The 12,305-nt window shown below is 40.2% G+C and overlaps 1 protein-coding gene across 1 annotated transcript in view; it reads right to left on the bottom strand.

Annotated features, from left to right (window-relative positions):
* The window catches only part of gabrb4 (gamma-aminobutyric acid type A receptor subunit beta4), a 62,913-nt gene extending 56,147 nt beyond the window's left edge, over positions 1–6,766 (bottom strand). Inside the window, exons 1-2 of the mRNA XM_046868625.1 lie at positions 5,791–6,766; positions 2,312–2,403 (exon numbers count right to left, since the gene is read on the bottom strand). Of these exons, the coding sequence (XP_046724581.1) occupies positions 2,312–2,403; positions 5,791–5,870 (172 nt within the window). The 5' untranslated portion in view covers positions 5,871–6,766. The remainder of the gene's footprint in view (positions 1–2,311; positions 2,404–5,790) is intronic.
* Positions 6,767–12,305: the final 5,539 nt, after the last annotated feature.

The following is a 12,305-nucleotide window of genomic DNA, read 5'->3' on the forward strand; positions in this document are numbered from 1 at the left end:
TTGTTTGCATTATATCTCCCATCGTCCTGGAGATATTTATATACAGTGGGTCAAATAAGTATTATACACGTCACTAATTTTCACAGTAAATCATTTTCTAAAGGTGCTATTGACATGAAATATTTACCAGATGTTGGAATCAAACCACACATGTCCATAAAGTAAGTTATGTGCAATAATGTGAAATGACACAGAGGGAAAAAGTATTGAACACATGAAGAAAGGGAGGTGAAAAAAGGCAGGAAAGCCATGACACCAGCTGAAATCAATCAGTAATTAGAAAGCAGTCCTGCCCCTCGTCAGTACAAATTCATATCAGCTGCTTTAGGACCCAACTGATGGCCTGTAAAAAGGGGTTCCATTACCAAGGTGTCACACAAGAAACATCTCATTAAGGGTAAAAGCAAAAAGCCCCCAAGACCTTCGCTTCATTATTGGAAAGAACATATCACCAGAAATCGGCCATGACCAGGAGCTCCTCACGAGATTTCTGACAGAGGAGTGAAGAGAATATCAGAAGAGCTGTCCAAAAGACAAGGACCACTTGTGGAGAGCTTCAGAAAGACCTAGAATCAGCAATTGTTTCAAATAAAAAAAATAAGTAATGCTCTTTAGATGCCATAAGACACACTATGTTTGGAGGAGAAATCACCCGAGGAACACCAGACCAACAGTGAAGTTTGGAGGTGAGAACATCATGTTGTGGGGCTGTTTTTCATCATACGGTACTGATGAACTTCATGTAATTGAACGAAGTATGAATGGAAACATGTACCAAGACAATCTTGATCACAATCTGCTGCTATCTACCAGGATGATGAAGATGAAACCAGGGTGAACATTTCAGCAAGACGACGATCTCGACTGGTTTCAGAGAAAGAAAATCAAGCTGCAAGAATGTTCCAGCCAATCACCTGCCTCAAATCCCATGAAAAATCTTTAGAAAGAACTAAAGATCAGAGTTTATAGAGGAGGCCACAAAACCTTCAAGATTTAAAGAATGTTTGGGTGGAAAAATGAGCCAAAATCACACCTGAGCAATGCAATATTTAATTGCAATTATTCGCATGTCGCATTAACAGATGATTAATCGCAACTTGATCGCACATTTTTATCTGTTCTAAATGTACTTTAAATGAATACGTTTCACATTTTTAATGGACAAGTATTGATGCTTTAAGCAAATGTATGTTTATTATTAGTAAAACCAAACTCACCATTAGGCATGAAGACAAAATAATCTTGTAAATGTTTGAAAGTAATTATGGTGTTTTAAATGACGTAAATCATCAGGACACAAAACGGAACTTTTGTTTTGTTTCCACACGGACGGTTTTAATTGCCGGATGTGCCCATCATGGCGGATTTTGTTGCTGATTTAAGACTTGGCTCATTAGTAAAACAAATGTTTAGTGATTCAAAATGTATTTATTCGAATGTTTAATAAGAATGCTTAAACAGAAATGCACGCTGCATTTATTGCACGTTAATAAAATTAGTGCCGTTAAAATGATTTTAAATGGACTAATGGATGGATGGATGGATGGATGGATGGATGGATGGATGGATGGATGGATGAATAGCTCTAAAGCTTCCACTTCATTTCAGCTCTAAAGAGTTCGACCTTGTTCTGTGCTTTGCAAAATTACAGCATAGATTTGCTCCTTTGCTGAAATAAAGCTAATTTGCTGAGGGTGAGTTTGAACGGTGAAAAGAAAAAAACACCTCCAGTAGCAAATTTACTGCCTCTTTGCAACGTCAGGGGACAAAAGCAAGACCTGTGATGAATGGTTGGACACATCGTCCTTCAAACAAAGTATTTTTTGTGGGTGAGGCAAAGTTATTTTGTGTTTTGTGGATGAAGAAGCATCCCTGGGGTTCTTTAAAATTGTGAACGTGTGCATATCTATGAATCATGACCAGCTAAAACAGTGTGCTCAGCCTTTAGAAGTCCTTCTGCTGCTTTTGCCTCTTTTTTTTTTCTCGAAGATGAAAATCGGTGAGTACGGAACAACTAAATATTCGGTTGTCTTCCTCCCTGATTTGTCTAAATCATCTGAATCATGAAATCGTTTCCTGCAGCTGTATGAATCCAACGTGTATAACTTCTAAATATCACTCCCTCCTAGTGCTTTAAATATTATTAGTACTTCGCTATGATCCGTGAGCGAGATTCAGAATAGATTGAGCTATTCATTAGTTCAGAAGTACACGCTAGCAGAATTTTACTCATTTTGACAGATGAACTCTTTTACTTTCCTTCGCTTTACTTCATCAGTCATTTATGAAGAGGAACAGAACCAGGACGTACCTCCAAAATCTGGCCGGAGACGGATGTCATACCCCTTCAACAGTTTGTCCACTGTCGATTTGGCCACAGATATTCCAGATGCAGCAGAATTGCTACAGACAGACAGTTATTAAAATTACAGTTATTAAAAAACAGTTCATAAAATTATAGTAATTAAAGACAGTTATTAAAATTTGCAGTTATTAAAAAAAAAAAAATGATGAATGACTATAACTGCTTCATTATAGATAGTTAATCTGTACTGCACTATACAGTGCTATATCTATGTACACACACACACACACACACACACACACACACACACACACATATACTATATATATATATATACAGCAATCCCCCGCTTCACCGCGGTTCGAATCTGGCTCCCCGGTTTATTGTGGAATTGCGTTTGCCACATCACTAATTAGTTTGGCTGATTTTCCTGGTGATCTTCCAGGGAATTGTTTTAATGGAGTTTTATGTTGAAATAATGACATTTATTAATAAAAAAAAATCATTATTAATTATAAAATCAAGTAAAATGTTAATACAGTACAGTACTGTATACATAAAATAGCATTTTTGGGGTTGCGTCCGTTTATCACGGTTTCGAATGTAACCATCGTGATAAACGGGGGATTACTGTAATTATCTATATACACGTTTACATACATACATTTTCATTTAGTCCAAAATCTGTGTGTGTGTGTGTGTGTGTGTGTGTGTGTGTGTATCTATATTACTGTGCAATAGTTTTGAATGAATGAACAAAAAATCCAAATGAAAATAAAATTTAGTGTGAGCAAATTTCGGCTTTCAATTCTTACACTTGCGCACTTTGTGCTCAAGTCACGGATTTTGTAGGATCAAAATCAGTTGTTTATTTACCAATTCTACCAGGCAGGTCCTAATGATCTTTAATTTCGTGTGTGGTTGAAACCCAGTCATTAAGTAACAGCTGTGGACGAGTTTCAACCTGGGTGAGAACAGCTAAACTCTGCTACTAAGGTGAGGTTGTGGAAGTTTAATGTCATGGGTCCTACACCACGGCAAGGCTGAGCACAGCAACAAGACATAAGGTGGATATACAGCATCAGTGAGGTCTTTCCCAGGCAAAGATCTCAAAGCGGTCTGCAGTTTTAACATGATCTTCAAGCTCTTTAAAAACACAAAAAATACAGGCGATGTTGCGCATGGTAGCAGCAGTAGTTGGCAAAGGAAACTTAATGCAGAATTTGAAAGGCACATCATGCGTATTTCCGTTTTACATCAAAAGATGTCCAGCAGAGCCATCAGCAAAGAACTGGAGGAGATCGGTGGGACTCCAACCATTAAAACCAGAAGTGGTTTCAATGGAAGAATTGTGGCCCAAAAGCCATACATCCGATGTGAAAACAAGGTTAAGCAACTCAACTATGCAGCAGGTGCTCTGGACTGTTGCGGCAAAATCAGAAATATTTGGCTGCAGCAAAAACAAGTTGTTTGCTGAAGGTCTGGAGAATGTTAGAGTAATGAGCGTCTGTAGGCAACAGTGAAGCATGGTGAAGGTTTCCGGCAATTTTGGAGCTGCAATTCTGAAAATGAAATTGGAGATGTGGTGAGGATAAAGGGTGTCCACAATGCTGAGAAATGCAGGCAGATACTATTCCATCATGCACAACATCAGAAAGGCTTCTGATTGGCTACAAATTTATTCTGCAGCAGAACAATAACTTCAAACATTCAGCCAATGTCTTTAAGAACTCTCTTCAGTGTAGAGAAGAACGAGGAGTCTTGGAAGTGATAGTTTTGGCCTCCACAAAGTCCTGATCTCCAAATCATCAAGTCTGTCTGGGATTATATGAAGGGACAGATGGTTTTGAAGCAGCCTACATCCACAGAAGCTCTGTGGTCAGTTCTCAGCGATGCTCGGAACAACATTCTCGCTGAGTTCCTTTAAAAACTGTGTGCACACTAAATATACCTTAAAGAACCGATGCTGTTTTAGCAAATTAGCTAGCTAGTTTTTAAATTCAGCTTTTCAGATGGTCTTCAAAAGCTTTCAAAAGGTTTTTAGAAATGATCAAAATGCCCAGACAAAAACTAGGCATGTGAGTTCGCAGGATATTTTATGACTTTTTTAATTATTATTATATTTTTTTCTGTAGCAAATGATTGTATTTCAGCTATTTTTCCATCACTTAAATTATTTAAACGTATGGTTCCTTGGTATGTTTTTCTACATCCCTGGAAATAATATATATTATTTCTATATATTTATGAATATATAATATTTAATACACATGCAGTGATTTTTCATCTACAGCATTTAGTGGACGTGTTTATCCAAAGGTAGAAGGGATATTCTTATTGAGGTGCTACCTGAGTGTTTAAAATGTTGGACTTCTGGAAATTCCACCGCCACCAAGCTGCTGGGCCCCTAAACATGGCCCTTAACCCTCATCTGTACAGTTTATAAATGAGATAATTATAAGTTGCAGTGGATCAACACTGCTAGAGATTCCAACCAGAAACCAGAAATTCGATCTCTACAAGTGACTATATCTCACTCCTAACATGACATGGGAAATGCAGCAGCACCGATTCGGTCTATTCGTTCTGGAAATTTATTGTGTGTACAGCTATGAGACCAAACGTGCACAGAAAAAGATGCTCAGTTTGAGGCCTGCTCTGTCTAAACCACGGTGATGTTCTGACGTTAATAACCGTATGGAGTTATTCCTTGGGGTCCACTTGTTAGCACCTCCATCCATTCTGACACAGAATTATTAATGAACTGAACATCATGTAGGATTTACAGGTGGCACAGTATCAGTACCAGTACCAAGAGAACCCGGTGAACATCCAAAGAGGATCATCTGATCTTTTTTTAAGCAAGCTATGAAGAACCTGCTGTACTGATCATCAGAAGGTATGGTATGTTGATAGCTTGTAGTTTGGGGGTGGGGGTGGGGGTGGGCTGAGATAGAAACACATTGATCAAATATGTCTGCGGCAAAATGATAGCTATACTGAAGCTCTTTGATTTGGGAGAGAGGAGAGAGAAACGTCTTGTGTGTTTAGACGCACGTTCACGTCAAAGAATGGAGACTGCGCAAGACTCAGTGTCACGTCGCTCTAGGCCAAGCAGACGCGTGTGTGTGTGTGTGTGTGCGCAGACAATGACTATGTGTAAGCATGGACATGAAGAAAATATTCCTATATACATTTGGTTTAACATGATTTTAATGAAATCAATCGATAACGCGCGCGTCTGGAGACGGACACGCGCATGTTGCCCGCGCACTCATTGACACACACACACACACACACACACACACACACACACACACACACACCTTAAGTATTTATGCCATTGGATGGACAAGTATTCACTACACAGTGGCTCCTATCAGTCAATGATCAGCGATGGCCAATAGCAATGTGCAGTCTGGCACAATTAATAAATAATACATAAAAAAATAAATCTCATATTATTCATCAAAATATTTTCTTACCATTGTACAAAGCAGACAGACGACAACACTGTCAGAGCAGAGAGAAATCCACATATTTTTTCTTGGTGAGGACCCAACATTTCCACAAATCCGTTTATATATATGTACACCTTCAGTAATCCAACCGCCTGTGGTCCAAAACGATGAACAGATTGAATAGAAGAAAGGAAGAAAAAAAAATCCAACACAGGGAACGAAAAGAGAGGGATAAAACGGGCCAAATCAATCTCTCAAATCAAACCCACTGGATCACATGTGTGTGATTGCTCTGCAACAACACCAAAAAAGGAGCAGAAGAAGTGGGGTATTAAAAAAAAAAAGAGCTCGTAATTGGTCCCAAGGTGTTTTCCTGGTTATGGAAATCCGTACAGGTCACAGAACCGCTGGAACATCTGCATATCACGTACCATGATCACATCTCAGTCGAACTGTGAAGTAACGGGGAAAGGGCACGCCAAAAAAGGAAAGAGAAAAGAAAAGAAAGATAGAAAGAAAGAAAGAAAGAAAGAAAGAAAGAAAGAAAGAAAGAAAGAAAGAGAAAAGCGGCGTTTTCGTGCCACTTGTCAGACGAATTAAATCCCAGTCCGAATCTGCGGACGAACCATGGTTCCGGTGATTCTGCTCCACATCATGAGGATGTTCTCTTTTTCCCTCCCTTTCTTCTCTTTAGCTCGAATAGATCGGGTTTTACGGGTTTGCTCGATGTGGATGAAAAGGGAAAAAAAACACAAATAAACAAACAAACAAACAAACAAACAAAAGAAACCCCCCAAAAACACGCAAATCTAAAGCAGCAGCATCCCTGCGTAATGGCCGTGGGACGGATGGAGACGTGGTTCCGAGCTTCTTCTCCGACTGCGAAAGCGACTGGTTGAGAAGAAGAAAAAAATATGCACATTTAGAAAAAAAAAAAAATCAGTGATGCGGACGTCAGAGCGTGGAGTAGTGTATGGTTACCCCCTTTTATGAAGTTGAAGAAAGCAAACCCTTGTAGAGAGAGAGAGAGAGAGAGAGAGAGAGAGAGAGAAGGGGAGGAAGAGAGAGAGAGAGAGAGAGAGAGAGGGCGAGAGAGAGAGAAATAAATAAAGAAAGAAAGAAGGAAAGAAAAAAGGTGGAGGGGAAAAGAACAAGTGCTGGATCAGAATAAAAAGCGCGTGAAATAGTCCAGGTTTGCGTCCTGCTCGAAACGCGGTGCGACGCCGAGCCTCGGTGCGTTCAGCGCGTGGGGAGGAAACCAGCGCGTGGGGAGGAAACCAGCGCGCTCGGGGAGAAACGGCGGCCGACACACGATGACACACTTCAGCTTGAAGAACGCCTCCACGAGCCGACATGGAGAGAAAGAGAGAGAGAGAGAGAGAGAGAGAGAGAGAGAGAGAGAATAGTAGGCAGGTTTACGTGTAGAGGTTTGATTTGTATGTATTCAGTTTGTCTCGGTGTGTGATCAGTGGATGAGATTTTTGTCAGGAAGAGAAAGAAAAAGAAAGAAACAAAGAAGAACAAAGAGAAGACACAGGCAGATAGATAGACAGAAAGCAGCGCTCGTGTTCTCCTGCTCTTTTATTTTTTATATATATATTTATTTTTTTACCCCGTGGCGCGCGCGCTCTATCACCGGGGGGTAATGATGCTGCGCGCGCTGCTCGAGTCGCCCTGCAACCCATTAAAATGCACCGGGTGTAATCCTGGAGAGCTTTATTATTTTATGTATCTTATTATTATCCCCCTCCACAAACACACACACACACACACACACACACACACAAACTCACATACCTTCTTTTACACACGCCATTTATTTCAGCACAAGAACATACACAACATGTGAAAAAGGTGGACCTGGACGTGGACCTGGATGTGGACCTGGATCTGGATGTGTTTCCAGCATGAGTCAATTTCACACAAAAGCGTCCCAGTTTCATCCTAATGTTATGTCGAATTGGTATGAAATTCACTGCACTATATACACTGTATAAAATGAGATCCAATGCAAACCTATAGATAAGAAGTGAGTGTTTTTTTGTTTTGTTGTTGTTTTTTTCTTTCAGCATAAGATGAGGGTTTCTGCAGAGATCTGTGCGCCGTCCAGTTGCTAGGCAACGCTGCGACCGCTGATGCAGAAGGCCTCGGCACATTTTTACAGCAGCTAAAGCAGGACAGCAGGCTAAATGGCGAATGCATGTTTGCAAGATTTTTCTTCTTCACCAAAGCTTTGTCTATGTTCTCTCGCTCTGGTGTCGCTCAGGTGGGTCGAGTGCTTCTGCCGGCCATTATTTGCTTTTTTATTATACACCATATCAGATTGTTCACATTCAGTGACCATGCATGATATGTTAACTGGCTTGTGAATCACTAGAGAGACTCGTGTAGTCCAGAATGTCATGTATGAACACAAGTTCATCAAGTCCACTAAGGCAGTAAATCAATTAAAGAGCCAATTCTTTAATCTATTTAGTCATAACTGATTTCTTCTTTATTGAACTCATTGCAACATGGTCTTAAATTCATTTGTACATGCATGTACCTTCAGGAACGGCTTCATTCTCATCCTGGGATTTTGGTGGATCCTAAAAGGGAATACAGCCTGCTTGGGGCAACCTTGCACAAGTACATTCACACCTAGGGGGCAATTTAACATAGCCAATCCACTTTCTGGCAATTTTTTTCCCACATGGACAATGCGAGAACATGTGAAACTCCAGACAGAAAGGATACTCTAAACAATCACCCAGAATCTCTGAGATGGCCATGCTACCCTCTAGCCTTCAATTATTTATGCAAAATCTATTTCTAACAGCCCAAAACCTGAACGTATTGCCTGAACAGTCGTTCTTATTATTATTGGCAAAAAAAACCCAAAAAACACCTCACTGGAATTTAGTGGAATAAGCTGAAAGCGCTATGCTATTGATTAGAGATAAAGACACAGCTTCTTGTTCAGGACCACGGACAGCTCAGTGCAGTCAGGACTGCGGAGAGCAATTATTCTAAAATGTCTGTTCAGCACGTACGACAGCATTAACTCAAAGTTTGTGCATGAATTCTCAGGCAGCTGTGTTGCTCACATTCCGACAGATCACAAAAAGAGTTCACCATCTGAGGAATAGCGCAATCCTGTCGAGTCTGTAAGTTTACACAAGGTCCTCTTCAGGTGTTATTGAGGAGCTGCCACACTTCATTAAACTCTCTCTTTCCCCTTTAAACACATGCTCGCTCTATAATAACGCCAGGCTGGTAAATGTTTTGGGAATTCTGTGCATCATTGAGCCAAGTGGACTTGATAGATTGCAGCACGTGTATAGGAAGAAGTATTAAAACACCCGATCCATAGCGAATGTCAGTGCGCTGTCGATAGTCTACTAAGGCCTTAATCAGTTAAATGTCCTGTTTTCAGCTCGCTGTATTCTGCTCGGCCCGCAAGATCACCTACCCGCCTATGGTACTGTTCATTTCTCAAATCTAATTGGTCAGAATAATAATTCTAATCACTTATCATTTACGGTGCATTATCGTTTTTATGGTAACAGCTCATTCACAATCTTGAAAGGAGTCTCCAGTGTTACAAAATTTCCCACGCAAGATTTAATTTAGTTTCTAACCATCAGTGGTGGGTCGTCAGGGCGGGCCAGCAAGACCTTCTCTGCTGGCCAAAACTCAATCAAAATTACATTTTAATATGTTTTTGTTCACAAACATGTATTAAATTATTCCCAAAAGTCAATTCTGTTCATTTCAAAGCGTTTCTCTTGAGTGTGCTGCATGCTGTATGAGTGTCAATCAGATTTCAGCCATCACATCAAGTGTTGCCAGAGTCAAAGGTATCTGCTGTGAAACATTTAGAACGTCTTCAGCCTTGGTATCTTAAAGTACATGAGAATGAAGCTGTTGCTGTAACCAATCAGATTGCAAGTTGGAGTCACTGGGACCTTCTAAAAGGTGTCCAATAACGTCGCCATTGGATGGTCAGAGCTTACAAATGGTATCTGTAGCAAACTGCACAATCTTAAATATATTTGTGTGGAATTATTAACTGTTTTTATTTTTATTTTACAACAACTAATAGGAAAGAAAAAACTGATTTGGTTCCAGATACATTTACAAGACAGACTTAGTAAGAAATGCTTAACATTGTGAGGAAAATTCGCCAAAACAGTTCAAAACAGTTGTTACGCTTCTTCATGGACCATTTATACGTTTGTGTTTTCTATCCTGCACAAAAACCGCACAATTTGCCTTTATTTCAAATCCCTAGGAAACCCATGTGTACAGAAAAAATGCACAAAAATGCAGGAAATATCGATGCTACTGTTAGTGATGATGTATGTGGAGGTGCAGTTGTGGCTCCAGTGAAAGGAGACGTGTTAAATTGTGTTCATTGGGTTTTCGTGCTTTAGTGATGACATTCATTCTCTCTGTATGAGATTCAGACTCAGAGTGATGCAGCGCTCTGATCTACTGCACTTCTCTACAATATTGATGGTTTTTATAGATGTGGCTTCATAATGATGGTATTAAGAGGTGGATCGATTCAGGTAGAACACCATTGAAGGCCTGGGGTTGAAATGCACAGCCCACTACTGCTAACCAGTAACATAATCTGCACTGAATATTGTTTTGTGTTATTAATTTCAATTGAGAAATAGAGAGAAATGAAGGCTGGTGAGACTGGTGTTTATAGCTGCTATGATATAAGTGAGAACAGGAATTGATGTGTCTCATGGACATAACACTAATGTGGAACTAATGGGTAACTGTAAATATGTAAAAAGTATTTCGCTAATAAATTAAATCCATATATTTTTGGCACAAGAAAAATACACAATTAAAAAGGTGCTGTTGCGGTAAAATAGCCCACTTTGGGAGGTAATGATCCTCTATATGATGGGATGTCACGCCTTTTCCTTTTACAGCACATCACTTCCTGTTTTATTTCTCACGCATACATGGCAGTGAGATGAAATTCTGTCTAACTTTTTTTGCACGGTGACTAATAGACACGAAGTGTGTACAGGAAAATCCTAATCATATCAAACCGTGTAAAAATAAAGGCGTTCCTAAAAGGCATGATATGTGAGCGGCCATCAAGTCAAGTCAAAACGCTTTTATTGTAATTTTAACCAGATATAAATGACGCACACAACACAGAGCTACACACACAACACACGTGCACAGTGAAATGAGACAACGTTCCTCCCTGGTGCTACATCACACAACAATGAGATACATAACAGAGCACAGAGCTACACACACAACACAGAGCTACATACAGACACAGAGCTACATACACAACATAGAGCTACATACACAACACAGAGCTACACACACAACACAGCGCTACACACACAACACAGAGCTACATACAGAACACAGAGTTATACACAGAACACAGAGCTACATACAGAACACAGAGCTACACACACAGAGCTACATACACAACACAGAGCTACACACACAACACAGAGCTACATACAGAACACAGAGCTACACACAACACAGAGCTACACACAGAACACAGAGCTACACACAGAAGACAGAGCTACATACACAACACAGAGATACATACACAACACAGCTACACACAACACAGAGATACATACACAACACAGAGATACATACACAACACAGCTACACACAACACAGCTACATACACAACACAGAGCTACACACAACACAGAGATACATACACAACACAGCTACACACAACACAGAGCTACATACACAACACAGAGATACATACACACACAGCTACACACAACACAGAGCTACATACAGAACACAGAGCTACACACACAACACAGAGCTACACACAACACAGAGCTACACACAACACAGAGCTACATACAGAACACAGAGTTATACACAGAACACAGAGCTACATACAGAACACAGAGCTACATACACAACACAGAGCTACACACAGAACACAGAGCTACACACAGAACACAGAGCTACACGCACAACACAGAGCTACATACACAACACAGAGCTACACACACAACACAGAGCTACATACAGAACACAGAGCTACATACAGAACACAGAGCTACACACACAACACAGAGCTACATACAAAGACAGAGCTACATACACAACACAGAGCTACATACACAACACAGAGATACATACACAACACAGCTACACACAACACAGAGATACATACACAACACAGAGCTACATACACAACACAGAGATATACACAACACAGCTACACAACACAGAGCTACATACACAACACAGAGCTACATACACAACACAGAGATACATACACAACAGAGCTACACACACAGAGCTACATACACAACACAGAGATACATACACAACACAGCTACACACAACACAGAGCTACATACAGAACACAGAGCTACACACAACACAGAGCTACACACACAACACAGAGCTACACACACAACACAGAGCTACATACACAACACAGAGCTACACACACAACACAGAGCTACATACAGAACACAGAGCTACACACAACACAGAGCTACACACAGAACACAGAGCTACACACA

This window comes from Silurus meridionalis, chromosome 15, assembly GCF_014805685.1.
Source record: "Silurus meridionalis isolate SWU-2019-XX chromosome 15, ASM1480568v1, whole genome shotgun sequence".
NCBI classification, from domain to species: domain Eukaryota; kingdom Metazoa; phylum Chordata; class Actinopteri; order Siluriformes; family Siluridae; genus Silurus; species Silurus meridionalis.